A 20,333-nucleotide genomic window follows, 5' to 3' on the forward strand; every position below is an offset into this window, starting at 1 on the left:
GACTCTGCTGGAACAGATGGGAAATATGCTTTGTCACTTTGTTGGGTATCGTATTCTCTCTTCACAGGATGCAGTGCAGTTACTTCCATGCCATTAAGGACCACTCCCATCTCCCTCGCATTCCCATCCTCCCTCTCTCGTCTTGTGAGCAGCTGCTCATACCCTCCCTGTCTCACAGCTGCTGGGGAGGAGAAGGACAGAGAGGACAGGAGGGGGAGAAGAAAGGGTGCGATGGTGGGGTGGTGGAGAATGTCCTCTCAAGAAGTCCTGGCTGGGAGCCACGGCTGCTTCCTGTCCTTCTCTTTCATCCCCTGCAGTTCATATTAAGTACAGCAATCACAAAAGGCATGCTGTAAATCATACATCCTCACTTCCTTATTGAATAAATGATTATTCCCATATTCTGGTTGGACATAAATAGCACCGTTTTGGTTCATTTATATATATATATATATATACTTGGAATGTACTGATTAGGCCTCTTTTTAAATGGCTCTCATTCCTTGCACGACATAGTCAGAGTCAGACATAGTCCAGCCACTATGTCACATAAATTGCAATTCATTTACTTTCAATTCGTCAAACAGAACAGAACCAGAGTGAACACACCCCAGCCTGGGTCCAGCTGAACAGCAGAGGCACACAGAAAGACAGGCAGACATAGCAGCCATGTGATCGGCCCACTGAATGACATCATTGCAGAGAATCTGGGACAAAGAGGGAGGAGGAGAGATGGGGAGCTGGCACGCTGGGTAGATACCATGGCAGTCCTCAGCAACATGGACGCCCGGCTTCTATCAGCTCGGGGAGATGGAAGCATATTGTTGAACAGAGGTGTTCAGCCATTTTGCATAATTTTTAAAATGTAGGGTTCATCGAGTGCCTGGAAGGTTTTACACAGAATTTGCTTGTGTACACTAATATAAGGTCAGCACACAAAGATGGCTCTTCCAATTGATTTGCCACACCTAGCGTGCTCATTCCTCTGCATGCATAATAAATGAGCTTTGTTTGAAATAGCTCCTTATTGAAGAAACAACATAAACAGCCCACATAAAATACATATAATATGCAAAATGACATTACAACAAGGATTATTCTCATTATAACTGAGAATTCTTAACATCAACCTCCATCTAAAATCAAATCCTGACCCACCACTGACTCAATCCTACACTATTCATCTAAATGCAGTGAGCATCAGCAGCTTTTCAAATAACCATTTTGTGAAATTTAAATGCAATTTTACCAGTATATCTTCGTTTGAAGAGAATAATTAAATGGTGGTAGTAGAGGCTTCCTCGCCCCCTCCCTCCCTGCTCAGTGCACAGGAGCAAACCCCTGCCCTGCATGTATAAATCTGGTAGCACCGCCTTCCCATTCAGCAGTTGTTGCATCGACCCCGTTGGGTACAACACGCGACGCAAAGACACCTTTTTTTTTAAAAAAAAGCCTCCTTCTTCACATTTTCTCCTCTCCCTCCTTGAACCTCAAACGAAATCATGGTAAGTTCCATTTTGCTCCCTCTTCCTTGGGTAGGGATTGAGATAATTAGGCAGGGGACCGTTCATCGCTCGGTAGCGCGACGCCGCGACGCGTTTCCACCTTTGAGATCAACCTCTCCAATTCAACACATTCAACACATTTCAGCCGTCACAGTGTTTACACTTGTTCCTGTAGATATATACCGAGATGCAGCTGAACAGTGGGGTTTTCTGTTGATGATAACAGTGATGGCTCTGCAGCAGTGCCATGATGTGATTGTCATTGTGTGGAGATGGGAACAATGCACTGGCTGGGGGCTTTACGCAGCGCACAGTGAGGAGGATGAATTAGATTTTCTTTGTAAAGCAGTGTCCGAATTTGGCTTTTGATTTTTAATATATGTCAGATTTCAACGCTAAATTAAAATCAGACACCTTTCAAAATGCCCTACCCCTCCTTCTAAGCAGGGAGGGGCATATTGGGTGGGGATTGATGGAGACATCTGATTGCAGCCATCATTTTTAATTTATATTTTAATACATATAAATCAAATACATTTAATTGAATCCTTATTTAAAAACAACCCCAACCTAAGGTGATGTTGCTCAATGGTAATGTTTTAATAGAATATGAAATCTAAGATGGTCATTTAATTCAATCTAACCTTTCAATTGATTCCAACCTTGTTTGTGATTTTTATTTGAGTTATTTGTAGGTTTTTAAATTATGAGATGACACAGTTGTGGTTGGGGAGATAAGTTGTTTAGTTTTTTTTCCTCAGCCCAGCATTTGCTGCAATTGTGCATCCTCAGATACAAGTGGAAAATTCCAGACTAGTGACGTGCACGCGCCTGTGCTCATGCAAATTAATTTGCATTTGTGCCTGTGTTTGCAAAAAGGCAGAAAGACTAGGCCCTAAAAAAAAAGACGAAGGAAAAGACAGGAGCAGCATCCTGCTTCTGCGGGGGCTGCTGTCAGGCATTTACGTCCCCTGCGGATTGTGGTGCAGGGAGGTGCCTCCTGCTGCATTGCCTGTTCATCTTAGATAGGGGGAGCAAGTAGATGTTTGCAGGTTCAAGAAGCATCGTTTCTTAAACAACCAATGTAATATGTAATCAAATGTGAAATTAAGACTTAATTAACCCACGTAAATAACCTTTTTCTCTCCACAGCGTGAGTGTATCTCCATCCACGTTGGTCAGGCTGGTGTTCAGATCGGCAATGCCTGCTGGGAACTTTACTGCCTGGAGCATGGGATCCAGCCGGACGGACAGATGCCCAGTGACAAGACTCTCGGAGGTGGAGACGATTCCTTCAACACCTTCTTCAGTGAAACTGGAGCTGGAAAGCACGTCCCCAGAGCTGTCTTTGTGGACCTGGAGCCCACTGTCATCGGTGGGTAGCATCACTGAGCTGAATATTAATATATATATATTATATTATAATATAGGAAAGTGGAAATCAGAGCAACTGATTGAATTTGTTTTTTATCTTTTCAGATGAGGTGCGCACTGGCACCTACCGCCAGCTGTTCCACCCTGAGCAGCTGATCACTGGTAAGGAGGATGCTGCCAACAACTACGCCCGTGGACACTACACCATCGGCAAAGAGATCATTGACCTGGTTCTGGACAGGATCCGCAAACTGGTGGGTAACATGTTGTCAGTAGGAGTAAATTCCTAATTCCGATTCTCAAAGTCCTCAAACTGTATCTCACATGTTCTCACTATCTCTCCCCCTCTGTCCTCAGGCTGACCAGTGCACTGGTCTTCAGGGCTTCCTGGTTTTCCACAGCTTCGGAGGTGGCACCGGCTCCGGTTTCACCTCCCTGCTGATGGAGCGTCTGTCTGTCGACTATGGCAAGAAATCCAAGCTGGAGTTCTCCATCTACCCAGCTCCCCAGGTGTCCACCGCTGTGGTGGAGCCATACAACTCCATCCTGACCACCCACACCACCCTAGAGCACTCTGACTGTGCCTTCATGGTGGACAATGAGGCCATCTACGACATCTGCCGTAGGAACCTCGACATCGAGCGTCCCACCTACACCAACCTGAACAGGTTGATCAGTCAGATTGTGTCTTCCATCACTGCTTCCCTTCGTTTTGATGGTGCCCTCAATGTTGATCTGACAGAGTTCCAGACCAACTTGGTGCCATATCCCCGTATCCACTTCCCTCTGGCCACCTACGCCCCTGTTATCTCTGCTGAGAAAGCTTACCATGAGCAGCTCTCAGTAGCTGAGATCACAAATGCCTGCTTTGAGCCAGCCAATCAGATGGTGAAATGTGACCCTCGCCACGGCAAGTACATGGCTTGCTGCCTGCTCTTCCGTGGTGATGTGGTTCCTAAAGACGTAAACGCTGCCATTGCCACCATCAAAACCAAGCGCACCATCCAGTTTGTGGACTGGTGCCCCACTGGTTTCAAGGTGGGCATCAACTACCAGCCCCCCACAGTAGTTCCTGGTGGGGACCTGGCCAAGGTCCAGAGGGCTGTGTGCATGCTGAGCAACACCACTGCTATTGCAGAGGCCTGGGCTCGGCTGGACCACAAGTTTGATCTGATGTACGCTAAGCGTGCCTTTGTTCACTGGTATGTAGGTGAGGGTATGGAGGAGGGAGAGTTCTCTGAGGCCAGAGAGGACATGGCAGCTCTGGAGAAGGATTATGAGGAGGTCGGAGTCGACTCTATTGAGGGTGAGGGAGAGGAGGAAGGAGAAGAGTATTAAAAGGGACATAAAGGCATTAATTATACAGGAAACAATTGACTGCAATGTGTTCTTGAATGCATTCCAAGTGTTTGTCTTTCAATTACGGTTTGGCTGTTCAGATTAAAACTACTGAAAATGTCAAGTTTGGCTTTGTTCTAAATAAAATTCCTGTGACATGTGAAGTTGTTTGTCTTTTGTTCATTTAGGTTTTTGTAATCTAGTTACATTGTCATGTGAAATGTTTACAGATCTTGAGTTATCACATATAATTAAGTTGTGACCTCATTAGATAAAGTCTTTAAATCACTCAGCATGGTGAAGCAGTGAGTTTCCCTCAGCATTTAGAGGTCTTTTTGTTGTCTTATCTTTATTTATCCTAACTCAAGGAAGGAAGGAGTCCCGTTGTTGGTTGGATTTGTCGTCTAGCGTCTGACTATTTTGGGTGGATCAGTGGGTCTTTTTTAACTTTTAAATAATCCATCAAGAAGCTCAGTCATGCACACATTGTAATTACTTTGTACTGTCAGAAATGCATCATTAATAAGTAAAACAAAACCACTGTTTTGAGCAAAAGTTTATTGGAAAAACATTCAAATTCAGTTATTTCCAAATTAAAGCAAACAGCTTTACTACCAAACAAATAGGTACAAAGATCAGGGAATGCCTACAGCATAATTTGTTTTTGATTTAAAACTAAATATTACACACTCATGGCATTGTAATTTAGAAAGCAGGTAAAAAATGTATAAAAAAGACATCCCAAGGTGCCTGCAAGTTTTAAGTCAAATGTTGCTTGATTTTGTATTTGGTTGTGTAACGCTGGGAAGGGTTTACACCGGCCTATCCTGCAGGAGAGGGCAGTTATCGACGGCTCCTCTTCTGTTCAGGAGGTTCCAGAAGATTGAGGCACCAGAGCTGCTGTGAGCCTGGCCAAGCTTTGAGCCTTCAGACACAATCATGTCTTCCTTCAGATGGCGGTAGGACTTAAGGTGCCTGGTAAAGGATGCAAAAAATATTATTATTAGTATTTTCAACATTCAGCAGATGCTTTTATCCAAAGCAACTTACAAGGGTACAAGGCAAAGGCAAAGTAAGCGTAAAGAGGCCTTGGCTAAGGACCTCTACTGGAGGTAGGCCACAGCTGGGATTTGAAGCCCAGTCTCCCTGGTCTCACTCCATCTAACTACACGATCCTATTTTCATACTCATACAGTATGAAAGGACAATGTGAAAACAATGTGAAAAGGACCTTTCATAGTATAAACGTACAAAATATTACCACCTTACTGCCTTTGACTTTAAAGAGACTTCTTATAGCTAATGGTAGCATTTAGCTGTCACAGCTCTTTTAATTACATTTTTGGTCACAATTTGTTGCTGTAGCGCCAAAACTCAGTGTTTTGAGATTGGTAACAAAACCCAAACGGACTATATAAAAACACATATACTGGTTTTGTTGAAAACTATTTTTGGCTGTGGATTAATGTACACCAGAATCAATTTATTGTTGGTTTGTTTTTTCCAAACATTGAATTTCACCAGACTTATACCTGAAAATTGATATTCACAAACTGTGTTAAGTTACTTACTTGTAGGAATATGCCACTACTCCTGCTGCTAGAACAAGTACCAGTACTCCCAACAACATGGCAATTGTGCCAGAAGATGACACACCAGACCCTGAAACAAAGGTCACATCATCAGTACTTCCATACCAAACAGCTATATTTGTGCACTGTTGTATAGTGGTGATTCTGCGTACCAATGTCAACATTAAATTTGGCACTTGTGACAGCTAAGCTGACATCATTGGCCATCGACACGTTGATGCAATAGACACCAGAGTCATTGAAGAAGTGGTGTAAAACCAGTTGGCACTCTTTGGAAGGCTCCACCATGTTGCACGCTGTGTGAATCGGCCTCAAGCACTCCGCATCCAGAATCACACTGCACACCTCTTTGGGAAGGCTAGAGAAAGGTGAAGAGGAAAATAATTACATTTGTTTAAAGGAAACAAATGCTTGATCATTTGAGTATGTACGTATATCTCTGTTGCATTTACCTTCCCTGGCAGGTGACAGTGATATCCACAACATTTTTGTTCATTTTGGGTGTTGCCATAACAGCATTGTCCATTTGTACTATCTCAACTTTTTCAATGGCCTCTGAAAACAAAGACAAGGAGCACAGAATGAAGTGTCAGTGCTAATCATTTCAACGGTTTTCCCTTTAATGAGTGCCCCAGTGAAAGATAACTTACCAAACACTTCAATGCCGGTACAGAAGGAGCCATAGCGATAAATAACACAGTCATCATCAGAGGGTTTAGCAACTACTGCCACCTTTGCTTGGCCTCTTAGGTTCACTGTTCGCTTTGCACCTGGTGGAGACAAATACAGAGCACATTATTGTTTCATGCAGTGACAGGGCTTCTTTCCAAAAATTTACATCACATTTACATTTTAGGAAATTGCCTGGTCTTGTTATCTGCACCAGCAGGGAGTATTTTGATCTTTACACAGACACGTTGCTGTTGGTGCAGATAATATCTCTGTTGACTATCTCTGAAATTGAACTGTGATAAACACAGTCAAATCGTACTCTAGTCAAGTACTTTGAAATGGTTTACCTGCTCTGAGTGCAGATCCTGCCTCGCTGTCAGCTCGTAAACCGTTGTTGACTGGGGAGGGAGTCTTGGCCACTGTGGGTGTTTCCTGGCCAGGCTGACTAGTGGAGGCGGAGGAGGCTCCATCCTCTGCGTTGTCCTCCTCTGTGTCTGAAGGAACCATGTTGACATTTAGACTGGTTGCCTTGGTGGAAACCAGTAGAGGGAGAGCAGATGCCAGCGCAGGAGCTTTCACTGCACATAAAGAAGGTCAATGAGTTAGGCATGTGCTCAGTAGAATATTTGTAGAGCAGCTGTACTACATGTTGTAGATGTTGTTACAGATTTAGTTTCAAGAACCAGTTTTGAAGAAAAGCTTTACTTATCATGAAAACAGAGAGAGTCACCTACTCGCACTGTGAGGTTTTCTTAATAAGACATGAAGACATGGATCATACTTTTTTTGTCTTACTACTTAATGCACATTATATTTGTTAATACTCTTGACTTATATGAAGATCAGATCACATATGACACATTAATGCAGAATACCATAAAATTCCTAAAGGTTCATACAACTTCTTGCCACTGTAATTCAGAGGCTGGGCGACACCTTGCAGGGATTATTATTATGGCCTATGAAAATGTGCTTCCTTACCTGTGGTGCCCTGATCAGCAGGTGGACCAGGGGCCTTGGTTGGATCTGATACTGGTGGGTTGCATGCTTTATCTGGAATGACTGCCTGGATCACCACCTGAGGCCTAAATGAGCCAGAGCTAATGTACGTGTGAGTGACAGTCAACTCTCTGGATATGAGGGCTCCACTTTCATCCCCAAAATCCCAGTTGAAGGTGATGTCTGCATTGCTGAGGTACTCGCTGGGGTCGTGGAGGGTGATGGTGAAAGCGATTGCCCTGTTCTGGATAAAGCGCATGTCCCCAGCCATGATGTCGTTCACTTGGTCCAGGGAGACAGCAAAGGGGATTTGATCTGAGGGGAACATAAATAATGATGTGAACAAATAAATAAACAATAGTTGAAGTTTCTAACTATAGTTCTTTTTTGGGCTGACAGGGTTAATCATTTTTCCCCTTTTTCAACCATTTCTTGTGAGATGTTTTATTATTATTATTATATAGTATAAAAGTTGAATCAAGTTGTCGCTAACTAACCAGTGATGGAGAACTGAGTAGAGGCATATCCTAGAGGAATGAACTTCTCCTTGCTGCGATAATGGTAGATGACAATGTCCATGGTGTAGGAGCCCAGAGGGATGTCATCTGTACCAATGGTCAGGGAAGATGAGGAACCATCTGCCACCTGCCAGTACTGACCTGTCGAATGAGCATTGAGAGCCTGGTAAAACACACTGCATTTAAATCACAACTATGATTAAATTGTTTTAATAATACTCATAAAATAGTGCTGTTTCAGGGTCACATACAAAATATCTATGTGCAAGTTCAGGATCAGACCTTGCTTTTGTGAAAAGGTTAATATGAGTCATATGAAAAGACTCAACCTATTCTGGGTCACATTTCAGTCCATAGCATGTGTCGTAAGAGACCCTCTGACCTTTAGAGAAGACTTCATTTAAAGGCATTAACCAAGAGATGACAGCTTTACTCACCCCAGGTCTTCCAGACAAATACATAGTTTGGCTTCTTGTCATTCTTAACTGGTGTCCCGTCTGGGAAAACAGCTTCCCAGTCTGTGTTCTGTGGTGGATATACTGGTTCAGACTCATGGTACTTTGTTCCTGTAACAGGAATAAGAGTGTTGTGACTGTTAAAGACTGTGGCAAAGATATTTATTCCTTTTACAACGTTTTATAGTACATGGTCAAATTATATTCTTCTTCATCTTCTTCCTCTTCTTCTTTCAATTCAATATTTAATTAAATTTTTATTGTATAGCGCCAAATCACAACAAAAGTCATCTCAAGGCACCTTACAGTGTCAGTTTTAACACCTTACAAAATATAACTGTACACAGAATTATATAGAAAACCCAACAACCCCTTTATTGGAAGTACCCTCCAGCAGAACCAGGCTCAGGGTGGGCGGCCATCTGCCTCGACCAGTTGGAGAGAACTTAGTATTAACATTACTATTATTATCATTATACTTTGTGTGGCAATCAAGATAAAACCATATCCAATAAAATGCTAACAGGCCTGAACAATGGTTATGTTTATGTGAATGTCATTAGTCATTAACAGATTAAATTGTGGCTTAAGAAATCACAGGATTCTTCTGGCACCATGAATACCTGTATCAAACATAATGATGATCTGTGTAATGTTTTCATATATTAAGGAGCTGAACTGAATGATACTGTCACCTACATTGTCATAGGCAAACATAAAGCATGTAATGTGCACATGCTGTGTTACCATTAACTATGCAGTCCTCAGTCCAAACAACTTCTCCATTTGGCTGCACTTTTTGGTTGTGTGGGAACTCCAAGTCAATGGTGAAGGTAACTTTGGCTCCAGTCAGAGTTGGTGAATCATTCCCTACGTTGAAGGACACTCTCCCACCTGTAGGAGAAGACAGCTATCAATGAGCAAGGAACACAAACTGTACATGTGTGTCAAAAGTCTAAAATACCATGCATCATGGTGGCACAGTGTCCCAAGGGACAGTTAGTGCATTATCCTTCTGCAAAAGTTGCAAAGAATAAAAAAAAAAAAAGCAAGTACAACATAAACAAGTCTTTGATTGTGATATATTGTAAATACCTTTCCAGGAGTCTTTGTATCGTGGGTCTCCATCTTTCCAGATTGGGTACATCTTTGTGTTCCATGATGGATAGCGAGTGAAACGATTTTTGGGCTCTGAAATATCAAAAATAAATAACCCAACCCAATGAAAATTAAATACTCCATTAGATAAAATGTTGCAATTTAGCAAGAGACATTTATTTTCCTTTTAAATTGTCATGTCCTATCTATTTGAAGGTGCCCCACAAGTCCCAAAGGAGGGTGTTTTAGTGACAGTATTAATTTCAGCTCCAATCCCTCTCATGTGATGGTCAGCTGAGTGTGAAAGTGTGTGCAGGATTGTATCACAGATTAACAATGTCACAGGGTTGAATTTGGATTAAACGTTAATACAGTTCAAATAAGAAGTGAAGCCCAAAGGCAGGGAACTGATGTGCTACTTGAATCAAATGTGATTATGAATTAAGTCTGTTTTTTGTTTTGTTTTTGTTTTGTTTTTTTCTGACTAATTCCTCTGTTTTCGCTCGACTTTTTCATTTTTCCCAGTGATGACGGTTAAACCTGATGCCCACTGTTAAATGGTGAGCTATAATATAAAAATGTAATTTCAATTAATGCTTATATATGACTTGTCGTTTTACAAACTATATTTATGTGTATGTATTGTTTTGCCACTTGTTTGATGAAAAAAAGATTACATATAGAATAAAATAAGGTTTGCAGAAGATGAAAGCCTGCATGGTTGAGTGAAGAGGTCGTGGGAGAAACGTGGGTCTTAAGCCAGACGCAGCTCGTAGAAACCACGTGCTTGGAGTTTGGGGTGAATCGATCATCTTTTTACCCTTTGAAGACTGACTGCCTGATCCAAATCAGAATGTTGTTTTACTAGAGTTCAATCAAAGCTTTTGTAAAACTTAAATATAGATAAACATCCTGACATTACTGACATACATTTTCTGGATATTTTCTTAAAATAACATAAGAAAAAAAAAATACACAACACATCTGATCAAATCTACATAGCATGCATTGCATTGCAGCATTGTGACAACCATAACACCCACTAGTGCTTGTTGTTGTCTGTTTATGTGTTGGAAAATACATACAGTGGCAAGAAAAAGTAAAAAGTAAAGTCTTTGACATCACTGTGTAACCCTTCCCAGACTTATGTGAAATCAACAATTCATAGATCCTCTGAAAGCTCTTTTTGTGAGACATGGCTCTCATGAGCATAAATTACTTGTGCGGAGTGTTTTTTGTCAGTCAGAGTAGCTCTAGTCCACACATCCAAACTAATTTCCTAAACTTATGCTAACACCGGACTCCAAAAATACTTATTTAAGGTCATTACTCAAGGGATTCACATACTTTTTAAAATTCTCAAAAAAGACATAATCATTTGGAATTTTCTGTCTTTATATTATTACAACTACTAATTTATACTTTTTTTAACTTTTAAATGTCTAAACACAATGTCTGTGTTGCCTTTCATGTGCTTGATTAATATTCTTTTGTCAACAGGTTCCACATAATTAAGTTATGTCAGTTGAAAACAAAATATCTTCTTTCAAATTAAACATGAACATGAAAATATAATTGAGAGTCTGAATCTTATGGAGCCCCTTAAGGGTCACAGGGGTGAAATTATTACGGAGCTACCAACAGAATGGATCATGTCTCCTCTTGGTAAGTGACCACTCATGCCACATTCAAGTCCAGTGCGAAAAAGCTGTATTTCATTAATTTGAAGGTGCAAAGAGTCTGAACTTGTCACATTCAATCTAACTAATAACAAAGTGTTCTCTCTGTACTTACTTGCCACAGTGTGTGAAGCAGCTGCCAGCAGCACCAGCAGCACGACAGACGTCCTCATCGTCAGTGCACCTCCTCTCTCTGAAAAATCCCTTTTGTGAGCATCAAGCAAAAGACAAGTGGCTTATAAACTCTCTGATGTTTGACCTCATGTTGTGTATTAGCAGACGACACGCCCTGCGCCCCCTCCCTCCTCCCTCAGTGAGATTTGGGGGCACCTGGTCTGATTGTGATTTTGTGTATTTACAGTAGAAGCACGTCTGTGGGATTACAGTTGTGCGTACAGTAAAGAAAGCGCCACATAATCACTTAAGAAATGCAACAATCCTCATGTACTGTTTCATGGTATCAGATTGGATCACAAGACCATGACTGAATGTTCATAAACTAAAAGAAGAAAATAATGATTAAATAAACATACTCGTAAGCTAAAAGCTTGTTACTTGCTCAGGGATATACACATAACAATATGTTATTACAGTTGGCTGTGGAACGTTACAGTACATTTACTCTAAAGAGGTGTGTAGGTCGTTCCACCATCGTGGAACCACTGAGCTGAAAAGTTTTGCCTAGGATGGTGGAGGAGGTGAGGTGAGGGGACCACAAGACGTTGTTTGCTTGCAGAACGCAGTGAGGATGAGGGTGAACCAGGATGAGGGAGTTCAGGTAGGCTGGTGCTGTTGAGCTGACCACTGTGTAGGTCAGGGCTTTGAACCTTCCTGCAGCAGCTACAGGAAGCCAGTGCAGAGATCTGAAAAGTGGTGTAACATGTTTCCTTTTAGGCTGATCAAAAATAGGACGTGCTGCTGCATATGGGATCATCTGGAGGGGTTTGATGGTGCATGTTGGTAACCCCATCAATAAGACACTGCAATAGTCAAGATGTGACCAGAGCCTGCACAATGAGTTGTGTTGTATAGTCCGAAAGGTGGGGTCTGATCTTTGTGATGTTGAAAAAGGCAAATCTGCATGATGTGGAGACAGAGGAGATGTGGTTGGTAAAACTCAGCGGAGCATCAATGATCACCCCGAGGTGATGGGGACACAAAATGTGATGCACTATGATGGATTAAACTACTCTACAGTAGTAAACGGTAGTAAAATCCACCTTTAAAATGCTATTTTCACATTAATGCATGTTTTTATTGCAGGGCTAATAATTTAATACATAACATTTTTCTGCATAATGAAGTGAAACTTGGAGTTCAGGACTTTCATGTACACAAATCATTTTAACTTTTGGTACTTTTACTTGTTAGAGGGGCTCTTAGTGACTATTTTAAATTAATATGTTGTCATTTCTTTTTTTCTGATGCTGATCTGGTAATTTTAACAATGTCAAGCGAAATGTCTTCTTTCTTTATTAGATCGTTTAAAGCTCTCTGCAACACAACAGCATCATATTTAGATCATGAGGCTTTTAATATCATTCATTTTGCATGTGCTTTCAGACGCAATTTGAAAGGTCACCTAAATCTCTGCTACAGTCACCTGACCCATTTTGGGCTGCCTCTCTAATTACACCTAATTATGTGTGGATTTACTCTAAAATTCATGTTGCCACTCACTCTCGCTCTAGGCCGTCTCGCTGGAAAACCTCAATGCAAATATGTGAATGTCCCATCAGCTGAAATTGGAAATATGACAATGTGATGGAGCACATTGAAATGTTGAAGTGTTGGCTTCTGTGTCATTGGAACAATAGATCACACATGCTGCAGAGAGAGGCTGTGTGGAGAGAAAAATGGGAGGAATGCAATGTTAATGAGGATTACTGAAGCACTTGTGACTCCCTAAATTCATCCGGCTTTGCCCTTCTACCCCACAGAACTATAAAGTCACTTTGTTGAGAGTTTTTTTTTTTTTTTTTTTTGTCTCCTCATCATATGCCAAACTGTGACATTGTGTAAACCTCTTTTTAAACAATGTCAGCATTCACAGCAAATTCTGTTGGGACCTGTTTCGTCTGCCGTTATGTTGATCATGAACTCAGTCACTCCTCTCAGGCCTCGTCTCTAACCTGTATTTTGCGTCTTGCATGTACAAGCATAGTGTAAACAGTGTCATCTCAATCCAGCAAAAATGCTGCTGTGGTAGGTGGTGCAGTGTACTTGCCATGCATATACAGCATTTTGTGTGAAACATTGTTCCTGTTCAATGTATAAATATGTGCTGTAGTTTACACTTAGATGGATGCAGATACTCATACTATATAATACACACTTTCACTTGTATTTAGCTGTTGATACACCCTAATCCATGTACTTTAAACAATTGCACAATGTTGGTTGATAACTTAGATTAGCACATTGTTGCCTAGCAACAAGGTGGACCATTTTGCTACCTTCATTTTCTTTTCTCTAAAGAGATGAACAGCAAGCCAGGGAAAAAACTATTACTAGATATAAAGATAGATACCTCATGTACTGCAGGCTGTGATTGTTATGTTAGTAATCTATGTCAGATCTCTTGTAATATATGAAGGCATTCTTGAAAATTAAATCTTTATTTTGTATCTGTATTTATTATATTTATTTTATGTGTTTTAATTGTGTAGCATTTAAGAAGTCTGTTTAAATAGCTCTATGATTATACTGAAAGTGAAGTTTGAAATACAGCGATGTAATGTGAAGTCTTTATTTGCCTTTTGTATACTTTTTGTAAATCAAAGTGTAATAAAAATGCTATTTTAAAATCACTTATATGTTTTAAGCTCAAAATAAACATTTTAACCAAAGGTAAAACAGTAGTTTAGGTTTTATTAAAATAGGTCAGGTGTTTACTAAAACCTCTTAAAACCTGAAAGCAGAGTGGCGCTGTCCTGCAGTGTGGCTGTGCGTCCTGCGGGCGGCGCTGTGAGGCGGCGGGCCGCTGTTCAGAAGGAGAGCAGCTCCACTTTGATTGGAGGAAGTAATACATCAACAAAGAAAGATGGCTGAAGTGATAGAGCTGCAGAAGCTAAAGGTTTGGAGTCATTCAAATATACATTTTATTGCATACATTAGGCCGGTTTATTAGTAAATAGTGTATTATGACGGTTGTTAGTTGATACACCTGAGGGCGGACTGGTGAAAGCTGTGAAGAATAAAACGTGTCCACCGGGTGTGTAGCTAGGCTAATGGTGTGTTCACGTTGTTTGCTCAGTAGCGAAGCTAAGCGAGCTAAGTTACAATACTGAACGTTAGGAAGGGAATTAATTAAAACTAGCATTTTAATCATAGTATTCAACAAACAGCAGTAAAATAAGCTCTTGTTTTTAGATACAAAATGTGCGTGGTTTAACTCGCTAATTAAATTAACGCCATCGTCGTTTGACCTCTGTCAGTCTTATAGTTCATGTTAGCTAACGTTAACGTTACAACTCGGCAGCCCAACCTGTTGGTTTATAAACGTTACATTTCACTCAACTTAGAACTAACTTTAGCTGTAGATGCTCAAGTTTTTAAAGACTTCATCAAGATATGTTCCGCTACAATAAAAAAAGCTTGAAGAGGTTAATTTAAAATATTTGAAATACTTTATACTAATATACTGACTTTTAATATAAAATTAGAGGAAGTGACGTTAACATTTGTCGACTGGCTGCTGATCCATCGAGCAGTTTTCTGACCTACAGTAGCATCTGTGTGATTTGCTGCCTCTCCACAGAACTGTGTTTAGCTCTCATTTGTGAGGTGTTGGTTCTGAAAAATGACATAAATGTGTAGGTGACCAAACAGTCCTTCAGTAGTTGTTCGGGAGCTTTCCATAGCATCAGCTGTTATTTTATTTCCAGTGTCAGTAATTAACCTTTTGTTCTCAAATTCTAAGCCCTAAAATGCAGTGAAATCTGACTATTTATATTTTAAGTATGGCAGATTATAATGTTGCAACTAACAGCTACTGTCACATTGAATAATTATTTATTTAAACCTAGTAAAAGTGCATATGGTGTAGTAAAACGAATGCCCCTCATAATTTCATTTAGCCCAAAATTCAATGATGAGAACAATGAGGAATTAGAATGTTAATTCTCCAACAAGATGACCACAAAGTCCCTGTTTCCACCTCTGAAATGTGAGTATTTGCCACTTTTCCCCATTAGCTTGCTGAACTGAGGCAGGAGTGTGACGCCCGAGGTTTGGAAACCAAGGGAAATAAAGGGGAGCTCATTGCTCGACTGCAAGCCTATCTGGAGGAACACGGTGAGGATAAAGACCCTGCAGACTGTATCTCAGTTTTCACACAGTGGAAATAATTGGTTGTTGGACTGTAATCAGATGCCACAGAACTGCAAAGATTTAATTTTTTTTGCATTTCCAATGGTAAAATAAAAAGTTTTCTTCCTGTGTTTTCTCTTTCTCTCTGTCGGGAAAATTCTTTATCCTTTTTCAAAGCAACAGAGGAAGACGTGGATGTTGATGACGTCCTGGGAGAGGATACAGAGGTAATGGGATTGTTGGTTTTTCACCTTGTGGTCTTTCACATTCTTACTCAGATGACCTTTGCTCCGTGTTGAAGTACTGATTGATGTTTCTGTCTTTATTTTAGGACTTCACTAAGGCTGAAAGTGCCATCGACGAAAAAGATGACAAGGAGTCTGAACCTACTGAGTGTGAGACGTAAGTCTGTTCTCATTTAATCAACTTAATGTGCTTTTTAACAAACTAATGAAATATTACATTTAAATAATTATATTATAGGTGTAGTGTTTAATTCAGTGTACATACATGCCTGCATGGCCTTATCTGTGGGACATTATTGGTCTTAATGTTTGATGTAGGAATGTTCCAGATTATAAACACATGTTTACCATAGATTATTAAATGTATAGTCAGTGTTTGTTCATTGCACTTTTTTCATGTTTTCTTTCAGGCCTACTGAAACAAAGGTGGTGAAGATAACTCCTTTGTCAACTGCCAGTGAAGTATGTATGGTGTTTTAGCATGTACTAATGATGTGACTGGAAGCCTATTGTTAGGAGATTGTTGGATATTATATATATAATTAAGTGTATTGAAGATTTTTACATGTTGAACTGATATCTGAGCTCATTTGCTCATTTTATAAATATGGGTATGTGAAACCAAAAGCCTTATAGTGGAACAGAAATATATTAATTTCACCTTTCAAAATATTGATCAGCAGCTTCAATTTATGTGCAGTTTCTGTCATTATGGTGCAAATTCAGATATTCAGTGTGACCTTTTCTTTAACAGAGACTACAGAAAAGAGCTGAACGTTTCAACATGCCAGCAACATCTGAAAGCAAGAAAGCCATACGCGCAGCTAGGTGAGGCCGCAGTTGCTTAAAAAATCTGAACTTTTAGTTTTCTTTTGCCCAACATTTGAACCTGAACATGTACCCTTCAGAATAAAAGTCTTTTGCATTTTTGCATAGTTAACATTCAGTTATAGGCTTGTGGCTCTAGGCCAAGCATGATAATCCAGATGTCCTTCTCCCAACCACCATTTCCATGCTCCTCATCCCAGACGAGAATACTCTTCGGCATGTTCTGGGTCTTACCTTTTGCACATGACTGGAAGACCTCCTAAGAGAGTCGTCCAGTAGTGATTCTGACCACATGCTGGAACTATGTGGTCAGAATCACTACCTCAGCCCATTCCTTTCAACGTAAAGGAGCTAAAACTCTGGTCTGATATTTGAGCTTGTCCCTTTGATGCTGCACCAGTCTGCCCGTCAATCTCATACTTCATTTAACCCTAACTCATGAACAAGACCCAGAGATATTTAAACATTAGTCCATCATTATCTGGCATAGAACCATGACCTCAGACTAAAAGGTGTTGACACTGTTGAGTTTAGTGTTGTCAACAAATAGATAGGATGGTCAAAATTGTAAATATAAGATTCAAGTTGGTATAAACTGGTTTTACTCTTAAAGTAAATATCGGTGTACTCAGCCATGTTGACTTTATTTTGCTTCTTTTTTCCAGGTTTGGATTACCTACCAATGCTTCCAGTCCCTCTCCAGGTCTGTAGTTACTCCTTACTTTGCTACACTGACTTACTGTTAGCCAGGGGCAGCAGTCTCGTGTTGTAACGGTTCTGAAGCAGACGTCAATATTAGTATGTTGTCACAGTTCCAAACACGACCCTGTTGTCCTCATCTAACACACGTCCAGCCTGTTGCAGACGCTCCACCTCTCTGAGGATGGAGCGTTCCCCATATCATGTAGCAGCTCCCTGATGCCTGCAAGTTCAATACAATAACCTGAAAATGTTCTATTTCTTGTCATAAGACACTGCTTGGCAAGTAACACTGTGCCTGGCGTAGTGTGAGCTGCTGGTCAGTTGCTACTCTGGTGCGTTGTGTTCAGGGACAGTACAGATTGTAGGTCACCTGTGCTATGAGGTGCTCTGGAACAGAACTGTGTGTAGGTCATCCCAGTTTTGACAGCTCCCTTATCCCAAAGAGTCTAAACTAAACTGTATATGTCGAGAATTGTTACATGGCCTCTATAATGTATTGACAACATTTTATATTGTAATGTGTTGGCAAAATGTTTTTATTATGTTTAGCGATGAAGGTCTGACTTGTTCTGTCTCCCAAACAGGTGTCGTCGCAAACAGTAAAGCTGCTGTAAGTGTGGAAAAAACTGTTTCTACTTCATCTACTCACAGTTATTTAAACAAAACCATATTTATTTAAATGCTCTTGTGTCACCTCAAGGTGAACGTCGATCAGTTGAAGAAGAGGGCAGACAGATTTGGCATGAATGTTTCATCCATTTCCAAAAAGGTGACTATGAGCTTGTGTGCTCACTTCGTAGTGTGAAGTTGCTGTTGTGTTTATTTTCTGGAGGTTATTTTTCTGTCTTTCCCGTTAAAATGGGTCTGATGTGTTTTTTCAGATTGAAGAGGATGAAAAGCTGAAGAAGAGGAAGGAGAGGTTTGGGATTCTAATGAGTGCAGGTTCTACAGGTTTAGACGACGTAGAGGTAACTTTTTACGTGGTCAACAGTAGTGGTTGGATCCATTTTATCATGCTTTTGTATTTACATCTGTGTTTTCTTTTTGTTTTTCTACAGGCAAAGAAAATGAAGCGTGCTGAAAGATTTGGCAAAGTGTAAATAACTTTTTAGTCTTTTTTTTTTCTCTTTTTTTTTTTTGTAAAACATTTTCATGACAGGTTTCTGCAGGATTCTTGTAAATCAAAAGTATAATTAAATGAATGGTGGAGTTAAATCATTTAAATGGTTTAAATGGTCATTTAAAGTGGATTTTAAAAACTGGAAATAATCATTTCATCAGTTTTTTTTATTTACTGAAAAACTGTTCTCTCAGTCATATGAAAGTTTCTTAACACAGTAGTCTTCATTTTTGGAACTAGGGCTGACCATAAACACACGGGCATTAGTATCAGTGTCTGTGTAAAGTAGAAGTTGTGTTTCGCTCAGTAGGAAGAAGAGACTGTTGCTGATTGGCACCTCTTAGTTGCACTTTGCCAAATTTGCAGTAAAGACTGTTCATTGCTTCTCAGGTGATTAATAATCCTAATCTAAAAATGAAAATGCTGCATAAAAGCACCTGAAAATTCACAACTTGAACAGATGTGCTTAAACGACCATTGGGGGAATTCTGTTCCCTTGGTAAATCTACTGTAAATTAGCACATTTCAATACTTGTGAGAAAGAAGAGCAAAGAGCAGCCGTCCAGGATCCATCAAAGAGAGTAATAATATTTTTAGGAACATATTGTACCATCTCATACAACATGCAACACCTAACACGCAGCATCTAAACATGTCTTCATTATCTTACATGCAACACAAAGATAAATACAGTCTTAAACCAAAGCAGAGATTTCTGTGTCCATCTGAATTCATGTCTCAACCATTTTCCATTAAAATGGTTGAACTCACTCATTTTTACTTCCTGTGTGTTTAATTGTACTTTTGATTGATCAGATGGCCTGTAGTTAATGTCTTGTGTTCTTTATTTGGGATTTCACTGGCACACTGTCTCGGTTATCTGTCCATTTTATAACATTTTGTGGTTTCAAATAAATTGTTTACAAGTTTTTGATATCTGCTTTGTGTCATTGTTTATTCCCTCTCTGTGCAGCCACCCAGTGGAGAGTTTAGCTATGCTCGTGACATTTGCTACAATTAAACCTCTGAAACACTGAACACTTGATACATGTCAGGTGCTAAGGACTAATTAACACTAAAACAGTTTATTATGTAATATTGTTTTGTTTTCTATTAAAATTTACCAAAAAGTCAACAGAAAATGTCCCAACAAATATATCTGAAGACATATCTCAGTTGTAAATGTAAAAGTAGTAGTAGATTAGAAATGGAGCTGCTTTTTTTAACAGTGAGCAGAAACGTCTCCCTGTAAGGAAGGAAGAGCTGTTGTTCTGATGACTTGTAACTGATCTTTATAAAAAAAATGGTTTAATTAATTAAATTAAATAAATACAGAGGATAAACCTTACAGAGAATGTAACAGACAAGCAGGACCTGATCCTTCTGCTCCCTGTTGATGGATATTTAATATATATACAGTATTGTTCAGAATAATAATAGCAGTACAATGGGACTCAGAAGAACAGCGTACTTTGATTAAAAGGTTGATTGGAGAGGGGAAAACCTATAAAGGTGCAAAAAATATAGACTGTTCAGCTAAAATGATCTCCATGTAGCAAGAACAATATCCTACAAACCTGGATTATTCTGGTTAGTCACATTGTACTGCTATTATTCTGAACAATACTGATATAAAGCCTGTCTGTGCCTCTGTCTGTGCCTCTGTGATGCTTGTTGTTGTCGGCCTGTCTGTGCCTCTGTCTGTGCCTCTGTCTGTGCCTCTGTGATGCTTGTTGTTGTCGGCCTGTCTGTGCCTCTGTCTGTGCCTCTGTCTGTGACTCTGTCTGTGCCTCTGTGATGCTTGTTGTTGTCGGCCTGTCTGTGCCTCTGTCTGTGCCTCTCTCTGTGCCTCTGTCTGTGCCTCTGTGATGCTTGTTGTTGTCGGCCTGTCTGTGAC

The 20,333-nt window shown here is 40.1% G+C and overlaps 3 protein-coding genes across 4 annotated transcripts; 2 read left to right on the forward strand and 1 right to left on the reverse strand.

The window, feature by feature from the left end:
- Positions 1–1,379: 1,379 nt before the first annotated feature.
- Positions 1,380–4,381, forward strand: LOC113167014 (tubulin alpha-1B chain-like). Its single transcript, XM_026367321.1, has 4 exons — positions 1,380–1,505; positions 2,658–2,880; positions 2,985–3,133; positions 3,237–4,381. Exons 1-4 carry the CDS (start codon positions 1,503–1,505, stop codon positions 4,215–4,217), a joined length of 1,356 nt encoding a protein of 451 aa, XP_026223106.1. The 5' UTR covers positions 1,380–1,502; the 3' UTR covers positions 4,218–4,381.
- Positions 4,382–5,029: 648 nt separating this feature from the next.
- On the reverse strand, positions 5,030–11,403 carry pmelb (premelanosome protein b). Its single transcript, XM_026367319.1, has 12 exons — positions 11,346–11,403; positions 9,549–9,644; positions 9,201–9,347; positions 8,436–8,564; positions 7,978–8,139; positions 7,463–7,795; positions 6,829–7,059; positions 6,460–6,579; positions 6,262–6,364; positions 5,962–6,167; positions 5,789–5,879; positions 5,030–5,192 (listed from the first exon to the last, which is right to left on the reverse strand). The coding sequence occupies exons 1-12, from the start codon at positions 11,401–11,403 to the stop codon at positions 5,030–5,032; spliced, it is 1,839 nt and encodes a 612-aa protein (XP_026223104.1).
- Positions 11,404–14,244: 2,841 nt separating this feature from the next.
- Positions 14,245–19,372, forward strand: sarnp (SAP domain containing ribonucleoprotein). Of its 2 annotated transcripts, none has more exons than XM_026369048.1 (11): positions 14,245–14,306; positions 15,427–15,526; positions 15,719–15,768; positions 15,873–15,943; positions 16,197–16,248; positions 16,541–16,614; positions 17,280–17,317; positions 17,901–17,926; positions 18,017–18,085; positions 18,198–18,284; positions 18,375–19,372. In XM_026369048.1, exons 1-11 carry the CDS (start codon positions 14,274–14,276, stop codon positions 18,414–18,416), a joined length of 642 nt encoding a protein of 213 aa, XP_026224833.1. In that variant the 5' UTR covers positions 14,245–14,273; the 3' UTR covers positions 18,417–19,372. The 2 variants fall into 2 exon arrangements, with proteins under 2 accessions (XP_026224833.1, XP_026224834.1); XM_026369049.1 differs by having other exon boundaries at positions 15,725–15,768; positions 18,375–19,370.
- The last annotated feature ends 961 nt before the right edge of the window (positions 19,373–20,333 follow it).

The sequence above is a fragment of the Anabas testudineus genome, chromosome 7, assembly GCF_900324465.2.
Source record: "Anabas testudineus chromosome 7, fAnaTes1.2, whole genome shotgun sequence".
Lineage (NCBI taxonomy): Eukaryota > Metazoa > Chordata > Actinopteri > Anabantiformes > Anabantidae > Anabas > Anabas testudineus.

What these genes read in the sequence shown, in the direction of transcription:
- sarnp (XM_026369048.1), top strand. Translation starts at nt 14,274, where the DNA reads ATGGCTGAAGTGATAGAGCTGCAGAAGCTAAAG. An exon ending in TGCTTCCAGTCCCTCTCCAG is followed by an intron (nt 17,318 to 17,900) that starts GTCTGTAGTTAC and finishes TCTCCCAAACAG; the next exon opens with GTGTCGTCGCAAACAGTAAA. An exon ending in TCGCAAACAGTAAAGCTGCT is followed by an intron (nt 17,927 to 18,016) that starts GTAAGTGTGGAA and finishes TGTCACCTCAAG; the next exon opens with GTGAACGTCGATCAGTTGAA.
- LOC113167014 (XM_026367321.1), top strand. An exon ending in CCTGGAGCCCACTGTCATCG is followed by an intron (nt 2,881 to 2,984) that starts GTGGGTAGCATC and finishes TTATCTTTTCAG; the next exon opens with ATGAGGTGCGCACTGGCACC. An exon ending in TGGACAGGATCCGCAAACTG is followed by an intron (nt 3,134 to 3,236) that starts GTGGGTAACATG and finishes CTCTGTCCTCAG; the next exon opens with GCTGACCAGTGCACTGGTCT.
- pmelb (XM_026367319.1), bottom strand. Translation starts at nt 11,403, where the DNA reads ATGAGGACGTCTGTCGTGCTGCTGGTGCTGCTGGCAGCTGCTTCACAC. An exon ending in ATTTGTCTGGAAGACCTGGG is followed by an intron (nt 8,140 to 8,435) that starts GTGAGTAAAGCT and finishes CTCATTCGACAG; the next exon opens with GTCAGTACTGGCAGGTGGCA. An exon ending in CAAATTTAATGTTGACATTG is followed by an intron (nt 5,880 to 5,961) that starts GTACGCAGAATC and finishes CCTTTGTTTCAG; the next exon opens with GGTCTGGTGTGTCATCTTCT.